The 26,956-nt window shown below is 38.8% G+C and overlaps 2 protein-coding genes across 2 annotated transcripts; one reads left to right on the top strand and one right to left on the bottom strand.

The window, feature by feature from the left end:
- The first annotated feature begins 768 nt into the window (after nucleotides 1-768).
- On the top strand, nucleotides 769-18,641 carry slc7a14a (solute carrier family 7 member 14a). Its single transcript, XM_056743817.1, has 8 exons — nucleotides 769-1,036; nucleotides 6,616-6,961; nucleotides 8,337-8,573; nucleotides 9,582-9,799; nucleotides 10,003-10,149; nucleotides 13,801-14,009; nucleotides 14,752-15,629; nucleotides 16,046-18,641. Exons 2-8 carry the CDS (start codon nucleotides 6,658-6,660, stop codon nucleotides 16,393-16,395), a joined length of 2,343 nt encoding a protein of 780 aa, XP_056599795.1. The 5' UTR covers nucleotides 769-1,036; nucleotides 6,616-6,657; the 3' UTR covers nucleotides 16,396-18,641.
- A 2,302-nt stretch (nucleotides 18,642-20,943) lies between these two features.
- cldn11a (claudin 11a) lies at nucleotides 20,944-22,859 on the bottom strand. Its single transcript, XM_056743818.1, has 3 exons — nucleotides 22,454-22,859; nucleotides 22,039-22,203; nucleotides 20,944-21,697 (listed from the first exon to the last, which is right to left on the bottom strand). Exons 1-3 carry the CDS (start codon nucleotides 22,677-22,679, stop codon nucleotides 21,441-21,443), a joined length of 648 nt encoding a protein of 215 aa, XP_056599796.1. The 5' UTR covers nucleotides 22,680-22,859; the 3' UTR covers nucleotides 20,944-21,440.
- Between the last annotated feature and the right edge of the window lie 4,097 nt (nucleotides 22,860-26,956).

Genomic DNA, 26,956 nt, shown 5'->3' with positions numbered 1-26,956 from the left:
AAAACAATTCTGAAATCGAGTCAGCTCATTTTATATGACTGCCTTTAAACCAGAACCCAGAAGCTTAAGGCGGTGGAGAGAGCATCGAGGCAAGGTTAGAGTCCTATGGGCCGTAGCCTGTTTCTAAGCACATATTTGATTGACAGAGATTTACACCCAATATTTTCATCATGGATCCCACACGTGGTTTAAGACCTGGGGGGCATTTAACAGTTTCGACAAGAACAAAAGGCAGCAAAAGAAAGATTTCTAACTGGGGACCATCACAAGCTCAAGAAATGAACTCAGTTCCTGAGCAACAGACCAGATCCCCGCCCTATGACTATTACTCAGGGTTATTGAACGAGTCTTGTGTATCTAAAATAAACAAAAATTGCAGTATACAAAACGATGAAATAAAACGCACAGATGTATTGTGTAAACGGTGTATGACAGCCTTTTTTCTAGTGGTTGCTAGTACTCCTTTTTGATAAACGTATATGTTCCTGGTTCAGTCTGATGCGCATTATTTATCACTGCATGTTCACCATTTACGTCACTTTCATCTCTTGGATTTTACGCGTTTACAATAGATGCGGGAGGCGCAGTTCCAATTTCCTGCCCATCCCCTCGATGGATGCACAACGGAGGGTTATTCATTTTTGCTGTCGCAAAAAAAGATAGACGATATCATAACCTCATTGACGTAGAGAGTCATAATAAATAATGAATTTTGTGCCTCATCACGTGGAAACGGCGTCTGAATAATTTAACCCCTGCGTTGCTAAACGAGTGCACGTTCCGTATTGTGCGTGCCCGTGGACGGTGCGTGCAACTGCAGCATCAGTGATGAAACATTTCGACCTTAATCCGTAACGATGATTTCTTCGCAGGCAATGCTGCTTTGATTTATGGTGTGATATATGTGTATTATGTACATTTGGTGAAATGCACCCTGCTTGGATACCACCTACTTTTGGACTACGCCACCGTATCACTCTGCCCTGAACCGCAGCACATCAGCATCGGCACAGCTGGACAGCGGGCACCTTTGAAGGTAAGAGATGGCCAAACATAGACCCTATAGTTCGGCCAAAGTAGGCTACACGAGATGTACGATAGTTTCTGTTTTAATTGCGGTTATAGTCGTGCACGAGCTTAGTCAGCATGGAAGTGTATACGCGTTTGAAAATACCCTTTACTATTAATAACCCTCTATTATAAGCTTTTATATATCTCCTACCATGTTAAGGAGTACTCTTTGGATGTTATTGCATTTAAATTTCTTTATAAACTGATATTGACTCTAGACACTGAACAGTCGATGAAGACATCTTTGTAATATTCGCTTCCGACGATGCTTTCAAAATGTTTATATATGTAGTTGTTTTACCGGGAGGGGCGGTACGAAAGGTCTACATTTCAATTTCATGCTCTTTTATTCACATTTCCTCAACAGACTGATGTAAAGATGTACATAAATGTTTGATGACATGGTTTTTAGATAGACAATGTCCTATTTTGATGGCAGTTGTACGTGTATTTGTTGTAGTTAGTGCTTTAGGCGTTGAAACGAGGTTAATCTCCAATGACATGTCGGCAGTTACTCGTGGATGCAGCTTTGTTTATAATCGGGCGTTTGAAAACAGCAGCGAGTCTCGATGTTGCCGTCTTGTTTTCCGCTGTCGCTGACCATGGTGCTGAAATACACAAACGCTTGTTAAGACATGACGAAGTTGCTATTAATATTACGTTAAGATGCATCTTAAAAATTATAGACAAATAAACTCAAATAAAGAGTTGACAAATTACACGACTCTTTCTAAAGAGTCGTGTAATTTGCACTGTGTCTGTCTCTCTCTCTTTAGAGAAATGTAAGTGAATTATTATTGCCAATTAACACTAGCATTGGTAATTATACTTGGCTTAACTGATCCTAAATCAGTTAAATATAATATCAAATTTGGGTCGTCCCATTAAAAAAAATTGTAAAGATCTTTGTAAGATTTAACTGTGTCTTGAAGAAATCTTCATATAAGTTGGTTGAGGATTTAGGTGGTTATGAGGATAGCAGATGTATCAAGAAACTGATCCACTTGTGGATGCATTCATTAATATGGCCACTCCCTTCAGATTCCTTTTTGAACCCTGATGAGTTATACTGTACATGGACGTGACTCCCGTTTTTAAGAGAACTGACCTCCTTTATGCTCGAAAACATCAAACAGTCATTTTAGCACCAGTTATTCTGTTTGCACACACTTTAAGACAACTAAAGCATTTCCATCAATTAGAACCACCTGCAGAACTGTGTTGGTTATGGAAGTGATCAAGGGACATAAGACAATCTTCGCAGCCTTGTCCGTGGTATCGCGTGCCATAAAATAATCTTATTAGACAGACCCAACAGAAATATAATTTATGAACCGTGACATTAATTGTAACTTTTTTGTGTTTATAAGATGCATTTATATAGAAAACCATATATAATCAAAGAAAAGAGATATCAGTCATTGCCTTAAGGGACTGTTTTAATTAACGGCCTCTGTTGGCTGAATATTGTTGCTATGACCAACTGATAAGCAACATCAGGCTGCAAGAAACCCCAGACAGAATTCTGCCTTTGTATCCTGATACTTAGAGATATATGAATCGTGCTGAGGGAGTGGTAGTAATACATTTGATGGGTTGAAATGGTGTTAGCCAAGCAGATTCCTTCCATTTGGCAGCCAGTTTATGTAACTTTGCAGTGCACTAGAGGAGGAGGGGAGTGAAGAGCAGGGAAAGCAAGAAAAAGGGAGTTGCACTATATAGCCTCGACAAAAGATATAGCTGGATGAGGGTTTCATCAAAGTTTAAGATCTTTGCTTTAAAGAAACCTTTAGTTTGCATACTTTTGTCGTATTCTGGAATAGTCCTTTTATGCCATTAACAGTTTTCAGCATTTCAACATTCAAGAGGAGTTCAATTCACGATACAAAATAAACGTTTTCTGTAGTCACACCTTCTTTTTTATATTATGCACAAGTCTTCCTGAAAAGGCATAATTTGGGAGTGTTTGCATTGTAAGTTAAGCATAAAATTAAAAATGGTGTGATTTACCATCACCTTGTTCAGAACTTCTTTCCTTATTATTGAATAATTTAGACACACACTGGTCTTTATTTTCATCCTGTGCCAGTAAACACGAACTGGGTGTAACCCTCTGACATTCTTTATCAAATTGAATTTGTGCTCTAACAAAGCCAAAAAATATCATATTGGTTGCAATATTGGACATGGCTCTGTTATTTGGGAAGGGGGGGTTGAGGAAGTGGCTATATCTCTTATAGATTTTAAATTAAATTTGAGGTCTGGCACTGAAAATAGCAAAATAAGCACTGTTTTATGGACAGCCTGTTGAGCTCTCTCTCTCTCTCTCTCTCTCTCTCTCTCTGCTAGAGTGAATATTGGCAGTGCTGTGCAATTAAAGAAATATTCTTATACAGTGTGATTCTTTCCACATTACTGAAGGAGTGCATGCAGCTCTTTAAACCACCATTTCCACACACCATCTGCTTGGGCTGTTGCTTCTGTTGGTTTTTCTATTTTGTGCTTTCCGGTTTAAAGCGACAGGCGCCAAGTCTATACAGATGAGAAGGATTAATGTTCTTTGGTATTTTGCACCAATTTCATAGCAAGCATGATGTAGAATTATACAACGTAAACTGTGGACTAAAGTGCCACAATGGTGTCACCAAGCCCCTAAAACATTTACTTAGAGCCTAATGAAGGTGTATTGTATGTGTATTCGAATGAAATTTAAAAACAGATCAGATAAATCACTATAAATTAGAAACCAGAACCATTTACTAAATTTAAGATGTTAAGGGTTTTTGTAGCCTGCTATCCTGGGGCATACTGCATTTTTTCCCTCAGATATTGATTGTGTAAACCCTGTGGGTTTGTATTAAATACTGCCATCCACTAATAACAGATTCACATTGACAACAGCTCAATCAATCAGGCCTTCTTATCACAAGCCGTAAAATACGCCCAATCTCTTTACCCCCACAATCAGGTTACAATGGAAATCAATTCTTCTTACATTGCCTGCAGATGGCCAGACACTCTCTGTCACCTCTCCCTTACCAACCACCCCTAACTATAACAGTGTTTAAACTGACTCAGTCATAAATGATTTATGTGAACTTGACATCCACCTGCTTTATCTTAAAGCATGAATGGCACAGCCCACTCGCCTTATGCTGTTGAATCAAATTGCAGATAATATGCTTTGTAGTGATGACTGAAATGAATTTACTAAGCATCAAGATGATAAAATCTCAAGTTACAAATATCGCCTGTAAAAAATTAAAGTCATGTCTTTTGATTGTTCTGAAATAGAAACAAGAGTGACATGCACAAGCAAAAAGGCTATCTCACAACATTCTGTACAGAGCCTCTCTTTAATAATTTATTGCGCATTACATTGTGTTTATATTTATAGCTTTGGCATCTTGTCAATATTTTGTACCACTACACTATATTTTACAACCTTAATGCTATTTCCCTTTAAAAATAAGTGTACTTTGTTGTGTTCCAACCATAAGCTAGACATTTCTAAACATAAATAAGGCCTAGCAACATAAATTGGCTTAAAAAACATTCCATCTAAATACTATTAGAACATAAACTGCATATAACACTCTTCATCTTCGACATTAAATCTTTATCCTTTTTATGTACCTTTTGCTGTATCGTTGATCAAAGTTCTTCACTCTATCGATATACAAAAACACTCATTTTAGGCAATGCTGTGTCTGGAAGTTCTTTATACTGTAGCTCTGAATTAGCTGTGAATTACACTCATACACAGTGTTGCACTGCAGGCAACCGTGAATACTAACTGTGCCATAATATCAGTGCTTAGAAACTCATATTGGTTTAAACACATCAACTTCCCTCCAGCACCCTGAAAAGAACAAACAGCTTCAGTGTAATGTGACTGTGAAGATTCAGATCTGATACTGGTCCATATTAAACGTGCTGAAGGTTGGCATATGAACTTTTTAGCTTTAACCTTTACTTTTTCACCTATGAAACAACAGGATGGACGTTTTCCCATTTCATTGTTTCTTTAGGAAGCACATCGCTAACTATTGCACAATAAGGTAATTTACGTTCTAAAAATGGTTTCAACTCATGGTTGGCTAAAATATGGACAAAGTGTTTCAGTCCAAAATGCTGGATTGTTTTTTACTCGTAGTTGGGCAACAACTATGCATCAAAGTAAGTTCATGACCATAAAGTAACCCAGCATTTTTAAATGAGATTTTCTCTATGGCTCTTTTAGTTTATTTCCACAAAATTAAGACATTTCTGTCAGCATGGCACCTAGGTGCTATAAAACTCAATACCAGTAATTTGTGATTATTGGAAAGCAGACAGAGGCAGGAGAAGTGGTCTGAGACATCATTATACTGGTCAATACCCGTGTGCCCATGTGCGAGGAATAGATTTCTCACTGATCTCTTACTGTCATCCTGCAGACAGTTAGTCAGACACAGAGGAAGAAGAAAGAGAGAGAGAATAAGGAGAGATACAGGATGAATTATTTAAATGTAAAAATGAAAACAGTGCTGGTGTAGATTGATAGAGAAGTTAGTAGAGAATAGAGAAGCTTGAAAGTAACAACGAGAAAGAAGATTAGAGGATGTTGAATGCCCAAGGAAATTGTTAATAAGAAGAGACAGGATTTGTTTTGTGTCTGTGCTCCTATTTGGCTGCAGACCCAGGGCTTATCAGCACATTTTATTGGATTTTAATATGTAGATCTTGATGTTATCCCCTTGTTCCCATCAAGATATGAAAAACCAAGCTTTTAAAATGGGCCCCAACCTTTATTTTTTTATTTTTCAAATTCATTATTACATATTTTTGAACTGATTATCTAGATAATATTTCAAATATTTTATCAAGATACATTTGAAATACAACGACTGGAATATATAAAGAGTCTCTGAAGGGCATGGCTGTCATACACATTTACAGTATGTTATGTAAAATCTTATAATAACATGTCAACCTATAGTTCTGTCTCATATCTAATCATATGAAATCGAAACGGTTTTAGAAATGACATCTTTCTCATATCATTAAAGGGATAGTTCACGCAAAAATGAAAGTTCTGTCATCATTTACTCACCCTCTTATTGTTCCAAACCTGAAAATGTATTTGTTCTGCTGAACACAAAGGAAGATATCTGGAAGAATGTCAGATCTCATACTTCGTTGACTCCCATTGTATTTATTTTCCCTTTTATGGCAGTAAATGGGGGGTAAGATCTTACATTCTTCCAAATATGTTGCAAGAAATGTATGGAGGTTTGGAACAATCTGAGGGTGAGTAAAAGATGACCACATTTTTGTTTTGTTGTAAACCATCCCTTTAACATTCTTTTGCATGTCTTTAGTAACTACGGTAACTTTCAGTAACTAATGTTCTTGACAGTATTGTTTAGCCAAACAGATCCAATTCAAACAGCCTAACAGGTTGCATTCTTTTGAGATGTTCGAAATGTTGCGCTAGCTGTTTTGTACTGGATTCTTTCATCTACTAAACTAACACATTTTTCTTAAACACGCACTTTCCAGGCTGATCTCTGGAAGCTCTCTGAGCTGTAAGCAGGCTCCAGAATGAGTGGTCTTTTTGCCAAACTGGACCCACGGCGGATCCATTGGGGGGCCACCTGGCATACCTTCCAGTCCCGCGTCCTGCGCACAAAGCCGGTGGAGTCTATGTTAGAGAGCACAGGCGGCACTGGAGCTCATGGCACTAAACTGGCACGTGTGCTCTCCACCGTGGACCTTGTTTCTCTGGGAGTGGGAAGCTGTGTGGGTACGGGGATGTACGTGGTATCTGGACTTGTTGCTAAGGAAATGGCAGGTCCTGGGGTCATTGTGTCCTTCATCATCGCTGCCGTGGCCTCCATCCTGTCAGGTGAGTGCGGCCCAAACTTCCTGTTCCAGTCAGCCTGACACAAAAGAGGAAAATACGCCAAATAGAAATCTGTCATCTTGCAATAAACCTGCCTCCAGTGAAGTGTGACTGTTGGAGATTATATCCTTGGTAGTGTTATAACCACATTTTTTGCCGATCATGGGTCAGTAAATCTTCAGCTGAGGGATAGTTAAGGGGACAGATCACCCCAAATTAAAAATTCTGTCATTATTTATTCACCCCCATGTGATGCAAAACCTGTATACATGTATAATCTTTTTTCAGAGGAAAACAAAAGAAGAAATGGTCTCATTGGTTCTTTGTCCATTCTTCAAAAAATCTTTTGTGTTCTGCAGAAGGAAGAAAATATACATGTTTGGAATAATATGAGTATGGGTGAACAATGAAAATTGTATGTTACTACATCTCTTTAGCACATTCTTCCTGGCTGATGTTCCACAGTAAACATTATTATAAGGTTAACTCTGGACGGCATGCAACAACAAATCATGTAGAATCAGAGGGAAAATGTATTTAGTTGTGACCATAAATGCCAACATAAATATCCAAAGTGAAAATGGAAAAGAAAAAAAAGACGTATTTTCCTGGCTGCTGAACTTTCCATTCCAATGGAAACAGAAACATGGTTCAGAGTTAACATATTATGTCCTTATTGACACAGGCCATTACGTGTGAACATTTGTTTGGCTGGCATGCATTTGGAAAAATTAAAAGAACACTTTAGACATAAAAAATGAGAATCGTATTAAAACGTTTCACATGTTTGGCACATTGTGAAGCTTTCCCTAAGGGCAGAGTTTAAAATGATGATTAGCATATTATTTGATTTTATGTAATATAAAATAATACAATATATAATGTCTTACTTATGACTTTAATATTTGACTTATAATATTATGTTATTTTAATTGTTGGAGGACATTGGAGGTACAGGTTGAACGTGCCTGGTTTTTGTACTCTATCGTTTTTTAAGGATTAGGACACCAAATTGTGCCTTATTGTGAAAAATGCATATAGAAAATAACTTTAGGTTGACAGTGCATGCCCTTCTGTAGAGTAAATAGAGGATTAAATGTACAAACACATAATCCTTATCTATTCTATTGATAGTGGGGTTTATGCGGATCCAGCATGTAAAGAAGGATTTCCCTCTTGACATCCAGCCCTCTTGGATTTTCTGGGTTTGACTTTTGAGAATTGATCCGACCCTCCAGTCAAAGAGAAAATCTAAATCAATGGTCTCATCTCAGCAACCTCTTAAAGACTTTCTGTACTGATATCATAATAACGTACCCATCCAACAGACATACAGATATTACACATTGTCTTAGTAATAACTGTAATCTCTCCACAGGTGTGTGTTATGCTGAATTTGGTGTGCGAGTGCCTAAAACCACAGGTTCAGCTTACACCTACAGCTATGTGACAGTTGGCGAGTTTGTGGCTTTTTTTATTGGCTGGAATCTGATTTTGGAGTATCTGATCGGCACAGCGGCAGGAGCCAGTGCACTTAGCAGTATGTTTGACTCGCTGGCCAATCACAGCATCAGTGGCTTCATGATCAACCACATAGGGACGCTCAATGGACTGGGTGAGTAGAATGCAGGACGCTTTTACGCTATTACTTGAGTGCATGTATGGAATCTTTGCTGTCTTTTGTATATTGTAGAAACTCATTCCAAACTGAGGTGGTATAGGGTACGGCACACTGCCCATATAAAGGCAGTGTTTCTAAACTACTCAAAGTGAACAACGTTTTTTGGCATATAGTTTGTGTACGTGTGTGCATGCATGTGCGTTTATACTCACCTTGCTGACTACTGATGTTCTTCAAACTGCAAACTCCATGTATAAGGCAGCCTGGATTCTCTGCATTATATTCACAGCAAACATGTGCAAATGTTCATATGTGTTCATCTTTTAAAGCTTTAGTTTTATCTTAAGTAAAAGCAAACAGCGGCCACTAATTTACAAATAATACCGTGTGGGAAAGTGGGGTGTCATAGAATTTAGGTTTTAAATGACATTAAGGGTGAACAAGTGATGACACAAATTTCCCTTTAATTTATCACCTGAGTGGAGTTACACTTTGGAAAAAGGGATTTTTAAATTATGCAGTCAACAGCTTGACAGCCCGACAACAGCTTGTTAAGCAACGTGGCTCACAGTTTCTCCTCCAGTGTAAAAAAGATGTGTGTCTCTGTCTCACACAAATCGTAGCCTCGTCACGATTCATAATCATTTTCGTATTCTTAGCAGTACATGGTTTATTCCTGAGAGTATAAAGAGTCATCTGAGGATTGAGTGTTGTGATGATGTGTAAACAGGTGTATAAGCTCAAAACAGGAGACAGGAGAGGGAAAGGCTTCAATCTGTCACTGTATTAAATAACATGCTCTGTGTTCTAACAGGTTTTGGACAAATTATGTTATCTAGGCTACCTGTCTGTCTGTCTACCTACATGCCCAAGACATCCATGTATTCTAACTACACAAGGCCAAAATAACATTAAGGGCTTTTTGATTTGGGTTTTCATTTGATCTGTTTTCATTATTTTGGGGAAATTATTTTGGCTCATGACCTTTTTTTAACATTTTAGGTAAGGGTGAGCAGTCGTATCCTGACGTCCTAGCCCTCGTCATAGCCATGCTTGTGACTGTGATAGTTGCTTTGGGTGTGAAGAACTCAGTGGGCTTCAACAACGTGCTGAACGTCATCAATCTGATGGTGTGGGTCTTCATAATGATTGCAGGACTGTTCTTCGTCAGTGGGAGCAATTGGGACGAGGGACGATTCCTGCCTTATGGCTGGTCAGGGGTAAAAAGGATTTCAAATCACTTAGTGAACCTTTCAACTTCTAAACATGGTTAAAAAAGTGATGCACCAGTAAATAACGTTCAGTTGATGTCATGCCTAATTTAATTTCACAGTGAATAAGAAAAGTTCACATCATCCCATAATGTGCCACTTAGGCTAACAATGATGAAGAAATTACATTGTCTATGCTGTCTGCTCAACAGGTCATGCAGGGTGCAGCTACCTGCTTCTATGCCTTTATAGGATTTGACATCATAGCGACTACTGGAGAGGAAGCTAAGAGTCCCAACACCTCCATCCCTTACGCTATTACTGCCTCTCTGGTCACCTGCCTCACTGCCTACGTTTCTGTGAGTATACATGATGGGAAGCATTACAGTATTGAGACTACATTCATAAGTATGTTTTTAGGTAAAATGTTCATTTTGTTTTATTCTGTGACAAGATTTGCAAGTATTTTCAGAACCAGTCAAAATAATTTCTTGCTTTTATTATTGCAACAAAGTTTATGGACGGTTTCAGTGGCAACAACAATCGCTATGTGGCACAAACGTAACTTCCGATAGATCTCAGCAAAGAATCAATATCTGTTTAGTAGTTTTAATTTAATTTAATTCAATTCATATACAATAAAAATATTAATATAAACTTCCGTTTGGATGTTAACTTCGGGCCTGGTTACTAATAACTGCGAGCATGTTATTCTTGTTCAACCAAAATTTTGCCGCTTAAATTGTCCTGCATGGTTTGTTTTAGATCCGTGAATGGGTCTCAAATCGACCGCCTTATTGAGGAATGGTGTGCTATGACTTTAATAAGCGATCGGGCGTAGGGTGTTCGATAGGGGGCAATTCTTTTACCAAAAAGTCCCATTGACTTGACATTTCACTTATCTTTGACGGGTTGTAGCTCCGAGCGAGGATTTCATTAACATGCGACTTACAACATTTTAAGATGCCGTCAGACTCTGTAAAAACATACCTCACACTGGGGTGTAAATTGTACCCCTGGGGCCCAAGAGCCACCCAAAATTCCCCATTGACTTATAATGGGGTTCCCATAGACTCCCATAATAAAAGAACCAGGTGGATGTCTTTGCAGCACAGTTTTGTAGACACAAGTGGGTGGGCTCTTTTGACTCAGGCAATCAATCAGTATCCCAGGGTCTTCATGAAGCTATGAAGCCACGCCCATAGCAACCAAACAGATTAGCTAAGCAACTGTTTAGCCAGACCTTTATCTCTGCATCAGCACATTGTAGAGACATGGGGGTTGGTTCGTTTCACTTGTGGCTCTGAGCATCATATATTGGAATCTGCCAAGCCACGCCCATAGCAACCAAACAGACTATCTAAGCAACCATTCAGACAGACCTACATCAGAGATACATGGTTGTTGGTTTGTTTCACTCGTGGCTTAGAGTAATTGGTAGATGCCAAGCCACGCCTATAGCAACCAAACACATTAGCCTATCAACCCATTAGCAAGACCTATATCTCTGCATCAGAACATCTTAGAGACATGGGGTTTGGTTAGATTCATTTGGGGATGTCAGCACCCTAGTGAGTGCCCAGTGCTGAGTTTTACCACGGCGAGAACCACTCACATTTTCTTTAGAAATTTGGGAATAGTTCAGAAATGAATATTTCATGAATGACTCTGATTTGTCACTGTTTTGCTGGAATGAAATGGCTACCATGCGTGTACAAATGATTAAAGACACATTTGGAGTGGTCTCTTTAATTTCCCAGAGCGGTGTACAAGAGCCATAGTAAAATGTGTTCATGCATGCCTTTCACAAGATTTGAAACAAAATCACTTAAGGTTTCATTGTTCTTTTGATTTAATATGTAGCCTTTGTGCTTCCAAACAGAGTCATTGATTATTCTCTTGGTGAAGCAAATAGTAATTTATGAAAAGCTCTCAGACTTTATAACCTTTCAGTGCTGTCTGCCTGTAGGAGGTTGTCATAGTAATAAAATGAGAGATAACTCACCAGCAGGCACCTTTTCTGCATCTCAATGTAGATTAGTATATTCCCATAAATGTATGAATTTATATTTTTAATTCTAGACACATCACCATCCTCCTCCTCCACACACAATCTTTCATCTTTCTCACTTCTGTTTTGGTGTCAGCTGGGAAAAAATGGGCTGTACCAAAATGGCTCTTCATTTTCACATCTATAAGATTGTCTGATGAGGAGCAAATGTGTTAATTAAGTGTTCAACCCTCCATATGTCATTCTTGTTTGGGTTCACATGGACAAATTTAAGTCCAGGAAATAGGGTTCTCAGTCTATATGTCTGTAAAGTTGTGCAGTATGTTTTTGCATACAGTATGTGTGCTTGTGTTTATCCTATATAATTATTATAAATCAAAGTGTACTTAAGTAACTAAAATGTATATAACAATTAATAACCATTTAACTTAAAATACAAATAATTAAAATAAACTGGTTGTTGAGAAGCTTTTTACTCCAAAATGATAACGTTTTCTGGTTAAATATATATAAGAATAAAGGGACCATTAATTTTCAGAGATTCAGAGAGAGGTAAATCATTTGTAGCGATTTTAGCTGCATGTTCAACTAAGGATGAGTTTAACTCACCAAATAAGATTCTCCACCAGATCTATCAAGATCAGATACATGAAATGAGTTATTTAAAACGTCAATTTCATTCAAGGAATTAGTTTAGCTCAAAGGAAAATATGTATAATAATCGTCATTACACATACATATTTTACAATTCTGATTAGCAATAAAGTATTAAAAGTCCTATATGTATTCGTCCAGCAAATGCATGAATGATTTATACTCTAACGTTATCTCATGACTATAAGTAACGTGACTTTACCAAACAGAATTAAGAGCAGAGGTAGCATAGATCGAAACACAGTTTAAGTGACCCGTTTGTGAGCGTGAACACAGAGAACCCATCACAAATGCCTTTATGGTTTTTATTAAACTCTACACTACATGGTAAACATAATGACGACAAACAAATACATGAAACACAAACGCGCAAGGAAGCGCAGAGAGAGAGGGAGAGTGAGAGAGAGAGAGTGAGCGAGGCAGGTAAAACATGTCTGAAAACAAATAAAATCATCTTTTACAAAGAGGCACGCTCTCAACGCAGCTATTCTAATATATAATCGGATACTTGCAATCTCGGTGTTGGACCAATATCCATATGCGCGTGGATGGAAATCTTGAATGGTTTCAGAATGCAGTCCTGTTGAAACGCTGAGTTTGGGTTCTGAGTCCAATGTTCCATGGCCTAATCGGACTCCCCAGAGGGGAGCCCCAAGTGGGGGTGTCCGTTGCAGTGTCCTCCGCATCCTCTCTCTTTTCCCTTCCAATTCCTAATTCAAAAAAGGGTATAAACGAAGTGGATCGCTGATGGTGTTTTAAATGCATACCTGCCCTGCCCCCAGATGGTCTGCAGGCCAATGCCATGAAAGTGATAAATTGGCCAGAGAAAGTTCCTTTGTTTCTCATGGCACCTCATTTGCATAGGTCTGACAGTGTGGTCCGTTTGCATTTAATACCTTTAGTTACTAACTTAGTTATGGACATAGTATGATGCATGCTATGTTTTTATAACATAACTCATCATAAAGGGAATTCAAAGAGGAGTAGTAAAATATGAAACATGCAAAGCATTGAACTTTGAATCATCCCAGCGTATGAATACATCAAATGAACCCTAAATCTAAACTTGTATATCTAACAGTTACAGACTATTTGAAATGGCATGTATCCTGGCATATAAATGGCATATATCCAAAATGGAATATCCTACAGAGAAATCAAATGGTTATCACTCTCTTGGTGACAGTTCAAAAGCTAAAACCAGACCCATGCCAGGCTTGCTGTGGTCTTTTGATGATGTTATCTAGAAACCAAGACAAAAGGGAGTGAGGGGGTTTATGGCTCACTACAAGTCACACACTATTTATTTTTTCTATAACAACATTATCTTTTATTTCTGTCTCAGGTGAGTGTGATCCTTACTCTAATGGTTCCCTACACTGAAATTGATACAGAAGCTCCACTGATGGAAATGTTTTCTCGACATGGCTTCCAAACTGCCAAATACATAGTGGCCATCGGCTCAATTGCAGGACTTACAGTCAGTTTGTTGGGATCCCTCTTTCCTATGCCAAGAATCATCTACGCCATGGCAGGAGATGGTTTGCTCTTTAGGTAATAAAAAGGAGAATCACCAAAAGGTCATGTTTGATGTGCGATGATTTGCAATGAGTAGCCTATTTTGTCATATGTTTTATATGATGGTTTGTTTCAATGTTATAATTATTTTACCAAAATATCAACAAACAGTTGTAACAAATATAATTTATAGGTTTAAGTAAAACATAATGGGTTTGCTGAGATTTCAACTACGGCTGTCAAATCAATTAATCGCTATTAATATTTACATAAATAAAGATTAATATTTGTGTTTTTATAATAAGCCTATGTGTGTTGTGTATATTTACTGTATGTGTAAAAATACACAAACATATTTGCATACTGTATATTATACATCATTTGAAGTATATTTATTTACATGGATATATTTATATAAATATTTGTTATATATACGTACATCTATGTGTCTGCATTCATGCATACGAATCTGCACCAAATAATATTTTGGAATAGATTAATCACAAATTAATCAATTTGACAGTCTTAATTTCAACATTCCAGCAACCTATCTTACCAATAGTTGACATAGCAGCTTTTAGGAAACCTGTTTGATGAAATATTCATGTTGACAGTTTAAACACACTTCCCCTTTAACTCCTGCCATTACACATCCGCAAAACTCTGTTCTATGTAAATGTCTGTCTAAAAGACTGAACATTTCATTGATGAAATTGGTATTTGGATAATGAAAGTAAGAGATCATGTACACAGTCTGACCAAAGCTGTATGTTTTCAGGTTCTTGGCCCAAGTAAGTACATACACAGAGACACCTGCAGTGGCCTGCGTGGTGTCTGGGTTCTTCTCGGCTCTGATGGCTCTGCTTGTAAGCCTGAGGGACCTGATCGAGATGATGTCCATCGGCACTCTGCTAGCCTACACGCTAGTGTCGGTTTGCGTGCTATTGCTACGCTACCAGCCTGAAGGAGACATCCACGGTTTCGTCAATTTTCTTTCAGAGCAGAATTCAAAGCGTAAAGAGGGGGTGTTGGCCGAGTGCGAGAAGGAAGCCTGTTCGCCGGTAAGCGAGGGTGATGATTTTGGAGGACCTCCCACAAACACCTGTGGAGCAAAGAACCTCCCTTCGCTAGGAGACAATGAGATGCTGATTGGCAAGCCTGACAAATCCACCTACAACGCCAGTCATCCAAACTACGGCACCGTGGACATGTCCTCAGGTATCGAATCGGACGAGGCGGACAGCGTGTACCTGCTCAAACTGAAGAAGCTGCTTGGCCCACGCTATTACACCATGCGCATTCGGCTCGGCCTGCCGGGCAAGATGGACCGGCCCACTGTGGCAACAGGTCGCACCGTCACCCGCTGTGTCATTCTGCTCTTCATCCTCATTTTCTCTTTCTGTTCCCTCATCATCTTCGGGCCGGGTCAGATCGCAGAGGGTCAATGGTGGGCCGTGCTACTGCTGGTGATACTGTTGCTAGTCATGATGCTCTTAATCTTCATCATCATTCAGCAGCCCGAGAACCCCAAGCGTCTGCCCTACATGGCTCCCTGCGTTCCCTTCGTCCCAGCCTCTGCCATGCTGGTGAATGTTTATCTCATGCTCAAGCTGTCCAGCATCACTTGGATCCGTTTTGGCTTGTGGTGCTTTGTGGGTGAGTTTTGGCATTCATTTATGTGGAGAGAATAGCAGACTAACTTGTGACTGTCTTTTATATGAACATAAATCAGGTTAGGACTGTCAATAAATTCCTACACCTAAAAAAAATAAAGGTGCTTCACTATGCCATAGGTGAGAACAATTTCTGTGTTGTTTCATAAAGAACATCTGAAGAACATTTCTATTGCACAAAAGGTTATTTGTTGTGGAAAAAGAAACTAAGTGAAGGGTTCTTTGAGGAACAATAAATGGATCTTATACGCCATCACTATGCACCATTGTGAAGAGCAGCATTTGACACTATTGACCATGCTGTGTTACTCGTCTAGAAATTGTTTTCTGTGTGACTGACACAGCATCTGTGCATCACATTACATCAGTGCATCAGTTTATGCCTGTTTGTGTCTGCAGGTGTTCTGATTTACTTTGGGTACGGCATGTGGAACAGCACCCTGGAGATCACGGCGCGTGAGGAGGAGGCCCACGCTAGCACATACCAGCGCTATGACACGGGTGTGGATAATTTTGCAGCTGATGATGACCTGCATCCTAAAGAAGACGCCGGCCAGTTCCAAAACTGGAGCTCCCAAGAGGGAAGAGGGGGCCACCAAAAAAAGCAACACCAGGAGAAGCCCGATGTCCAGGACAAGGCAGACAACAACAGGACCTCACATAGCAGGGCCAAAAGCAAAGCTCCCAAAGCCAGTCAAGGCTTTGAGGCGCTGGTGGTCGATGATGATTTGGACGATCCTCTGGAATGAGAATGTCATTTGATTGTACTTGTCCGCCAATGACTCCAGAACACTTGGGCTAGGTTGTTATCTCTCTGCAATTAATATTTATATCGTTCCCATTTCTTCATTTGCAGCCTTTTATTCGCAATTGGTAGGATTATCTCAATGGTTAGGGTTTATTTAATATATCTTTCAGACGCATTATAAAACGTTTGGATGGTTTTCAATATTACCTAGCTCCTAAATAGTCCTGAGTTAAAGTTGTATTTAGAGTAGTGAACTCCCTTAAGTACAATGGCTAGCTTGAAATGTATTGTCATCTAGCGGGTAGTTTACAGCTGCCCTGTCAGCTATCACAGTCCCTTAGCTTCCACTGAAACAAGCCTCAAAATTGAGAAGAGGGTAATTGTGCTTAGGTCTCGTTCTGTATGTGGGGTCTATTTAAAACCAGCCGAAATGTTGCCATTGAAAGCCCGTTCCTGCAAAAGTTCACTTTAAAACAAACCAATTTCCACAAAGTTGTTATTTGAATGAGTCACCCCAGTTGTCATCATGTTAACATCTAGCCCAAGTGAGGTTTGGACCATAGGTTGTCACAAATAGTAATTGGACTTTGCTTGCAATAGTGCCTTCATCTGTTAATGTGTGATTTAAATATGTCCATCCAAATGTCCATGCTTGTTTGTTTAGCATTTTCGCATTTTCGTTTGATGTTGATGTAAGGAGGCATCTTCATGCTGTAGATTTGTTTCCCGGTCAAGGTTCTTACACGTGTGCCTGTCAGTTGTCATGTTTCACCGCTCCATCCATTTTATGCCAGTGATTCCACTTCATCCTTGCAAGCAGGCAGCTCTGTGTAAAAACCAACAGTCTGACCACAGTACGATTTGTCTTTCAGATGGTTAGTGTATATTCCCTTTGAAAAAAGACATAGGCAAACAGAGGCTACATGAAGTGCATGTAGTGGGGAGCGTGTTGTGAATTTTTATCTGGGTGTGCTCTTCTGCTGTTCCCTCCCCCATGATTCACGTGGCGTCCGACTGATTTGTCCAATCCAACTCCATCTGTGATGCAGTTGTGCCAGCCGAAAAGTCAAAAAGAAAAACAGAAGACCAAGCCAGGCCTCAAATCCATTCATATTTACAAATGCCAGTTCCAAATCATGGGAGGCCTTTGTGTTAACAATTCATTGAGCAAATCATGCCCCATAGCTTTTCATTTTTCTTCCTCTCTTGTTTGTAATATTTAGAAAAATAGACGATTGAGAAGCTTGCTGTCCCCTAGGCTCTCTGCATATATTTGCTTAGCTTAGTGTATAGAGCTGTGTTTGGGGCCTGGATTGGTTTGTTTCTTGCATCTAGTCTTTGATGTGATTATCTTTGTTGCTGTGGCATTTTGCTGAATGTGTAGCATGTTACAGACAAACAGGGCCCAGAGTTAAACTGTGTTCTTGAGCATTTGCATGTGTGGTGAAAGACTTGATGTAACGCTCAAATGTAGCATTCTGAGAAATAAGGAAAGCAGTCTGCCCCCCCAAACAGAGCGGCCTGTTCTTACAAATCAAGCCAAAGTCTGCGACCTCTTTGTGTGCTGTATCTGACATAAGACACCATTTTACTTCTTTAGAGTAGAGCACCATATAAAAGCATTGAGGCATGAGAAAGAAATCGAAGAGAAATATTTTTCTACAGGCATTACGAAACTTCGGGTTATCTGCGGGGTAGCTCATCCACCGCTGGTGGTATTTTGTGGGTTCAGCAGAACTTCTAAAGAAAAGTTGGGTAAGCGTATATTTTTAATGACATCATTCTAGAATGATCTTCGAATCTGCCTAGTAGGCTTGATGAGGGCACGGTTAACCAAGACAAAAAAATACAGTGCAGATATATTTTGTTATTAGGAATCTGTATGAAAAAAACGAAAAGGTTTCCACTACTGCTTTCAAAGTCAGCTACTACTTGTTATTTGTCTTTGCGAAAAGGTACAGTGTTTGTACTTTGTAAGCTATCTTTCCTGCTATCATAGTTTGTTTGATATTTGTTCAGGAAATGTGGAGACTGGCTTCCCCTGCAAATCTGATATTTGTTTCTGCTGTATATTTTGGTATGAAGTGGATGTATTCTGGTTTCTGATTTTTTGTACGAATCTATTTATTATTTCTTCTTCTTGTGGTTTGCTCTCCCGTTGCACTGTGTAATGAGATGTTAATATTGCTTCCATGCAACAATGAAAGTCATTTATTGCAGATCAGATAAGACTCTTGATTTTCCTTTCGCTTAAAGGCAGTATCACAAAACCCAAAATCAGACGTAACAAATATCCTCACGCGAATGGCTTGTGTAAGCGCTGCAGTCTAGCTCCGTTTCCTGTGGGGTGGAGCACCGAGCCTAGAATAACACCGATCTGAGGGCTGTACCTGAGCACAATGGAAACATGGTCATACTGGAGGGCCGGCATGGGCTATGCAGAGGAATGAGACAAACGATACTGTTCCATTATCATCGCTACAGTGGTGGTCTATGTCGATGTGGTACAATATGGTTTTGAGTTATCAAAGCATGTTGTTATGTTTAATTCATACAGACCCGTCCGTCTGTATGGCACAGACATCGACCTAACCAGCCCGCCTGAAGCACGCTCCTCTTGTGGGAGGGTCTTCATAAATGTTTTTTCTATGAGACACTCATAGGACGTCATCTGTGTTCATTTTCTGTCATCTATCTAAATCAAATTTAACTGTAATGTCCTTATATTGAATGTAATTTGTTGGGGGATCATCATCCCTGTGGTTCTGATGCAAAATATCCTGGTGCTATGCAAGACATCCTGGATGTGAGGAAGATGGTGAATGCGCTGGCAGTGTGTGATAGATTTTTAAGTTTAAAATGCACTTATTTAGGTAAACTTTACATGTAAAGGCTAGGCACTTTTATGCTTATGCAAACATATTCATGCGACAAACCAAACCAAAATCTTGTTTATCATCAGTTGCTTCAATAATTTACTTTAATACCGTAGTACATTTTCAAAGGCCCCAAAGCAAACTTTTTATGGGCGAGTCTCCTCCGTGTAGGCTGTAATAATAGTGGACCCCTCAGGTCAAAGAACAAACTTTGTCTTCCCAAAAACAGCAGTTCTCTTAATACTTTTGTTAATGTATTTTGCTTCCAAAGGTCATACTAATTCTGAACTTTTAAGAAAAGAATCACACATATTTCCCAATTCATTTGGTCAACATTCTAGACATTTTTCCGCCTCAGATTTCTCTGTTCTTCTCAAGGTCAGTCCCATTTCCAAGCAAAACTGCCAAGCTTCAACTAGTGAGTCATGCTCCTAACATTTCCACATCAGTTTACAATTATTTTCTTGGAAAAAATTTAACACGGTAGCACTTTAAGAAGGAAAATGAGGTTGCCGTGTGTTTGGTCGTAATGCAAACTGCCTTTTTGCTTTCAAAGAACATGCAAAACCTTTCTCCAAGCAATGAACACTCAGGGGCTGGATTAATATCAGAAGAAATCTGCTGGATCAGGTCATTCTCTGTTTTGTTTGTCTGTCTCTCCCTCTCTTTTTATAAAATCACGTGCAGCCATATTTGGAAGAGAAACATACTGTAGATAACAAATTTTTTTTCAATTTATTCCACCATTAACTACCTCCAAGCAAAGAATGAAAGGTTAAAGAATTTGTTAACCCCAAATTAAAAATTCCCCCATCATTTATTTACCATTATGTCACAAGATATAGGATTTTGTTCTTTTATTGGAGTACAAAACAAGAAAATCTGAAGAGTCACTCTTTTCCATGCAATACATTTTGCCCCAAGCTTTAAAGGTTTAGAAGTTTAATACAAGTCAAACTATAGTGTTGCGAAGCAATATGATAACCTCGGGTGAAAAACGGGTGAGAGAATTCAATTTTGGAGTGATCTATGCATTTAAGACTTACAAATTAGAAGCAATAATTAAGATGTCCAAGCTGCAGCATTATTATATTTACTGTCTTTTTCATTTCCACTAAACCACAATGACAAAAAAAGCTTACATGTTACTCAACCTATAGTGTCCACACATACTGTATAATAGCATTTACTGCATTGGATCCAATCTATAGAATAAAAGATGAATGCCAGACACAGCCACACCACATATCTGCATTTATGGCCGGTTACAACCACTAACTTTAAAACCAGTCTTGACTCTCATTCATTGAAAAGAAATCGATACAGGTACAGACTGTGTCTTGGCTTCTTGAATCATATGTGCTCTAGAGTGTTGTTTGCTAGGATGAATCAGTGTATTAATGATGATGCAGTACACATGCATAAGCATCTGACAGGTGCTGAGACTCAACAGTCTACAGCATATGGTCCCTTGGAGAGCACTTCAGTAACATAATTTACAGTTCACTTTCCCACAGGATTTTATATAAAAAATGATGAACTATTCATATGGTCTTTAATAATAATAAACTAAAATTTTATAGCTGAAGAGAAGGCAATTTCACATGGACAACTTTCTTTATTATATAACAAATATAATAAAAGCAGCATACAGGTATTACAATAAATAACAGTCTCAGTTACTGCTTTGGTCCAATTTTGGTCTAGGTACATTTGGCCAGCTATTATTCATTTCCCAACTTAACTTCACTGTGTGTTCGTGACACAAACAGTGTTCTGAAATTAATCAAGTTTTTATATAGCTGTACAAAAAGAAAAACAACATTGTCAAATACTGTTAGTACTCATATAAAAATGCAAAAATTCAAAATTTTCACTACAAAAATAGGACACATTATATTGTGTTGAATCAGTAAAACCATGAAAATAAGTCCTTCAGTACTGGTCCTCAGATAACAGCAGGTCTTTCACCAGCGCCTGTCCCATATAACTGTATGTAACACTGATGCCAAGTCAAAGGCCTGGAGTTCAGCTGTACGATAACAATCCACAGTGTCACCACTGTAGATACAGACACGGATGAAACACAAAAGTAAAGGGAAAGAGAGCAAAAATCGAATGGGCCGGACGAAATTGCATAAGGTCTGGCCGGCTGAAGTATTCCCAACGCTCACACGTGTGCGCTCTTGGCGTGGTTAGTGGAGACAGTGCTTTGATGGGTGGGACCCTGTTTGGAGTAGTACAATCGATTGTTGTCAGTGTATGAAGCAGGGGTGTCGGCTGAACAACAGGTGATCATACAGCCACCCAGCAAACAGAGTGCAGTGCCAACCCAGCCAGTATAAAGGGAGAATCCGAAAGACATCAAGCCCCTCTCCTGATGGGCTCCAATGGGAAACCACACAGTGGAGATGATCCCACAAAAAGCTGAGGAAACAGAGAATTAACACAAATATTTGTATTGTGTTTTGCTTGTATTTTTGCATATATTGTAACTCCAAATAGAGGGTAACATCTTTTGAAAGATAGTAAACTGTAATTATAGATTTCATTGTTAAGCATAACTCAACCAAAGGAAATATTGCTATTAGATATGAACAGATGCAAGGCTATTTGGAGTGCCATGGTAAAAAAATCCCATAGAGGAAGGATTTATTTCTAAATAATGGCAGAAATGAAACATATACCCCGTGGGAGCAAAAGTTGTAGTCTCAGCAGCGCTCACGTCCGAAGAGATTCATAACTCAATCAATAAATATCATGCCTACCAATGATCAGTAATAGGATTCCTCCGAGCACTGATCGCTTATTCTTGGCGCTTTCTGGTTCACTGCCTAGATTAATACAGGACATGGACATGAGCACGAGCGCGACAGCAGGCAGTCCTAAGATCGATGCGGTGACCATTAGTGCTCGAGACGTCTGGATGTAAGCTGGAGAAAGACAGGGGAAAGGGACACTCTTATTTTTTTCCAATGATAATACTATATATTTGAATTCCATATCTTTGGTGTGACTTGAAAAATCACAGAAAAGATACAAATTATTTAAACCATATATTATGATACTAAAGAGATCACTACAGTGGCATCTATATTGTGTTTTCTTATTCCCATCCGTAATTAATTTACGATATACTGATCCTAACCCCCCAAAATTTAAACAAAACAAGTTTACACCCACCTGGTAATTCCAGAATTTGAGTAAGTGTGCTGCAGTGATACAGCGCCGTCGAGATCACGCAGTTTGCCCACAAACCTTTTGCCTCCAGTTCATCCATCTTCATACAGGTGTTCATGTTATATTTGCAGGTGACGACCCAGTCATTAGTGGCAGTGGCAATGATTAGACCGATCCAACCCAAAAAACTCATCGAAAGACCCGTGAACTGAATGCAAGCGTTTGCCATGATGTACAAAGGTCCTCTTACTTCTACTTTAGAAAACAAAACCAGTCGAATAATCGGAAGTCTGAACTGTTACTTTGCGGAATTTATCTGCGGTGGTTTCCGAATATTTTAATCCATTGCGCAAAACTCATGTTGAGCTGAAGTCGCTTATGGTGAGCGGCATGTTCGTAAAGTATCAGAGTGTCCCGTTAACTGAGGTTTTATAGGGGAACACGGACAAGAGAAAAAAAATATTTTAGCCAATCACAGAGGCACTCTCCAAGGTTAAGCTTTATCTCTCATTTTTAACTCGCAGCTTTCTCTTATAAAGGAATCTCCCTCTCTAAAATAACAGTAAATGATACGTGAATATAACGTAAAAGTTACGAACTATACGTACTCCAAACCTCATCGAAACTGTCTGAGTGATAAAATCTGTTTTAATTGATTAAGAAGCGGGCGGCGAAGCATCTCTGAGTTCAGCAAGACATTGATAGAATTGCGATGCATGGCTGCCCTCTGCCGGTTTGGTTTTCAACAAGCATTGAGAGTTTACTTGCTTTACAAATGAAAGAAACAAAGATAGGCTAACTCTGGGATAACTACATAAATCAGAAATTTTGTGAATTAAATTTACCAGATGATAAAAGCATCTGAAGACACCATACAAACATAGAAGAATGTTCAGAAGCCATATAACCATTCAGGGGTTTGTCAAGCGCATTTTGTTTTAAAGCAACTTTACAAAAACAAAGCTTAGACTAATCCATAAACAACTTCGCAAAATTTAAACAGAAGCAGTAAAAATCAGAGAGTATTTCAAAATGTTTTACAGTTTTTCTTAATTAATAGGTATGAGTTTAGGTGAAACTAACTATATTTCCCCTCAAATTTCAAGAGAAATTTTTCTCGGATCAAAATAACAAAAAGGATGCTCTGTGTTTTTTCAGACCTCAAATGCTGCAAAGAAAACAAGTTCATATAAATCAAAACAGAAACGTTTGTATCGCAGTTTCCATGTGTCTTGTCATGCTGTCAGTCTTTCACATTGCTGTTGGATGACTTTAAGTCACTCCTGAGGTTTGATTTGGTTGAAATTCAACAGACACTAAATGGCCACAATACATCTAGAAATCATATTTAATAAACATTTGGATTAGTCTCCTCATTTATTCTGCAGATTTATAATTAAATCTTAAAGATGCATACTTTATTTTATTAGGTTACACATTTTCTATTGGTTGTATTTTGGTTTTGTATTTTGTAATGTTTGTGTAGTGTTAAAAACTTCTTCTGGACCAGCGTTGGGCCATCATTGTTTACGTATTCCGAAAGGGTCTGTAGATCGGCGTAATCTCAGTTAGTCTGGCCATGTCTTGCAGAAAGAAGGGACAATTGACCCCAAACGTGAGATGTAGGGGTGACCGGAAGCAATAGTAAAAAAAATACATTTTACTTATAATTTTCCTTTTATAATTAAAAAACATTTAATACATTTTCACTAATAAGGACAAAACTATAGTATTAAGCTAAATGCAAGAAGTCAAGAGTGTTACAATCGCCCCAATATAAATCAATTTAACCCAATGCATGTCAAATAATAGCCTGCCTCAAAGTTATCACTTTCCTGCTGTAGTATTTAATAACATAATTTTTATTGTTTATGATAAAAATGATAGAAAAAGTTCTGCCACGAAACTCTAGATGGCGCAGTCCTAAAAATCTGACCCAATCTGACACTATAACTTCACCACCACACGGCACATCTTATTGGTTCCCTCTGTATCAGCAGCCAATGACCTTGCTGCTCGACGTTTAAATCTTGACTAGTGATTGTCAGACCCATGCAATGAGTGCAGCAACCTTCAGAAGAAACCCTCCTCCTTTCCAATGCAGCTCCACCTGTGCTACAAGGTGATCATGTATGCTGTATGGGGTTATTCATAGGCTATAGGTTATATGTGCAGCAGCAGCATTCCTTACATGCACACAGAAGCATGTTGTGGATGTATTGGCCGTAGCTAGTCTCTGTACTTGCAATATGTCATGTGCACTACAATGCTTAACCCTCCGAGAGTTGTCATGACAGAACTTCGTCTGGCATCATATGCATTCAAAAAGCAATTTCTAAGTTTCTAAGTGTGTTAACACATTGGACCATGTGGCTCGGGGGCAATTGTAACACAATGTTGCCACACCTATATTACCATAAATTGTTCATGCAAAATTTGTATCAATAACCTAGAGATAAAATATACGTTATTTCATTTCACAGTCATCTTAACTTTAGACAAAGAAAAATACTTTAAAATCAAAAAGTAACTTTCATACATGAAAATCAGCGTTGTGTTGAAAAATTCTGCTGAGGTATAAAGATTGTGCTACTTTTCCACAGGCAGAGAAAGAAGCCAACTCCGCATATGCAGATTAAGTGTCATTGCTGTAGCTTGTATCTGATTGGAGCAATTGACTGTGTTACAATACCCCCGTTATAATTGCATCACATCTAAGATAATACCAGTTAAGCTTTACACCCATGTAGGTACAATAATAACGGTGATAATAAAAGAGTGAGATTGAAAAACAAGCTCAGTCTTGTTGAGACCAAGTTAACGCGCATAGCCATGACCAGATAGAGCAGGTGAGTTCTGACACATCACTGCCAGGGCATCAGTTAGATGTCGACTATGTTGAAAGTTGCAGACAGATCCAAAAGAACAGAGCTATTATCCACTAGGGGGACTCCTTTGACTCACAGTAAACCAAAGAGAGTCTATAGTACAAGTACACTATCTTGAGACAGATATGATTATCATTTCTATTCATCTTAAAGGCAAGTCAGCAACATCCTGCATTTGGAGTGCTCTTACAATGCAGCACCAGACAGGGAAACCAAGACCGCCTTTCAAAAAAAATCAGACACAAGTGAGCATCGAGTGTAATATAAAGAAATGTATAATAAGTTGTGGTGTCAATTGTTTAGAAATAAACAGAACAGACAGCTACTTTCAAGGCCATCAGTAAGATGCTCTTGACCAATGTCATCTACTAACAGAGGCTAAGTGAGCTACTGTCAGCCGACCCTTATGCCCTTGTTTTTTCAGTCCCTTTCACATATTCCAAACCTGTTTTAATCTAATCTTCTATGTTTGCATTATTGCTGTCAGTTTAGCTGCACTGTTGTAAGCATTTCATGTAACCTGAATATTAATAGGAGTTTCAGATGCATTTTAAGAATCTCAACAGTTTCTCTGTATAATCTAGCGTGAATTAAGTGGATAACATCTTGTATTTCCTGGATTCGTGTCTGACTTCACTAAATATGCAGGTCTTCCTTTGTTTACCTTATTAGAGCCATGCTTTTCAATGTAATAAACTGTCAACAGCACCCTTGTTCCTCCACATCTGCCATTCAAAGGTCCTCGAGGGGCTGGAGAAAACAGCATGCAAAGATCTCAGGCAATTCATCATTTGCTCGAGGAACATGGCAGCATTGGAATGTGAAAATTAAGCTAATGAAATGGGTCCTGACGTCAGTCTGACAATGCTAGATGATCAAAATGTTTCACAGAACAGATACGTGCTGTGTAAGCAACTTGCTGGGTGGACCGTACTTCTTTAAATCACATCAGAAGGAGGCAAGAGATGAAATCCTCCGGGGTTTTACCTCGTCACTTAATTACATCCCTCATGTTTGAGCTTCTACTTGAACAGCAAGGTTGTTAGCGGCTGGGGGAAATCGTGAAAGCCGGTGGATATTTCTTCTGATCTGTACAGGGAATCATCTTCACTTGTGTAGCAGTAAATGATCTTTAGACCATCAAAGCTTTTCTCATTGGCTTGATGCTGATGTGTTTCTTACTTCTTTATGGAGTCTGATAAGGAGCTCAGTGATAGAGTTCACCATCTTCATCAAGGACATCTAAGCATGATTTTTGACACTTATGTCAAAGCATAAAGTGTCAACATTCAAAGCAACAAAACTGGTCATTTAATAGATTTATTAAACAATCAGCATCGCTAACTTTGATGTACTGTATGATGCTGGTAATATATCTTATATTATGGGTGAAGCACATTTGTTTAGGCTCCATGCAAACGAAATGGCATTCAGACCCTCGGAGTGCTCCTATAAATAAATGTGTAATTTCATGCACTGCCTCTCATTAGAGCCACGGATATTCTCTCTAGTGACTGATGGTGCGCTAGGATTTGCTCATTGTGACTGACCTCCTCCCTGCCCGCCGAAGGTTATTTGGCGTTCTTACTCAAAATCTATCCATATATAATCTATATTA

Source organism: Triplophysa dalaica, chromosome 3, assembly GCF_015846415.1.
Source record: "Triplophysa dalaica isolate WHDGS20190420 chromosome 3, ASM1584641v1, whole genome shotgun sequence".
Taxonomy (NCBI): domain Eukaryota; kingdom Metazoa; phylum Chordata; class Actinopteri; order Cypriniformes; family Nemacheilidae; genus Triplophysa; species Triplophysa dalaica.
Note: the sequence above shows the minus strand (reverse complement) of the source record. Positions and strands in the feature narration are given on the sequence as shown.

Bases quoted from the DNA above. Each gene is read 5' to 3' on its own strand.
- slc7a14a (XM_056743817.1), top strand. From the start codon at position 6,658: ATGAGTGGTCTTTTTGCCAAACTGGACCCACGGCGGATCCATTGGGGG. The intron at 6,962-8,336 runs GTGAGTGCGGCC...ATCTCTCCACAG, and splicing joins CGTGGCCTCCATCCTGTCAG to GTGTGTGTTATGCTGAATTT. The intron at 14,010-14,751 runs GTAATAAAAAGG...GTATGTTTTCAG, and splicing joins GGAGATGGTTTGCTCTTTAG to GTTCTTGGCCCAAGTAAGTA.
- cldn11a (XM_056743818.1), bottom strand. From the start codon at position 22,679: ATGGCAAACGCTTGCATTCAGTTCACGGGTCTTTCGATGAGTTTTTTG. The intron at 22,204-22,453 runs GTGGGTGTAAAC...GTCTTTCTCCAG, and splicing joins TCAAATTCTGGAATTACCAG to CTTACATCCAGACGTCTCGA. The intron at 21,698-22,038 runs GTAGGCATGATA...CTGTTTCCTCAG, and splicing joins AATCCTATTACTGATCATTG to CTTTTTGTGGGATCATCTCC.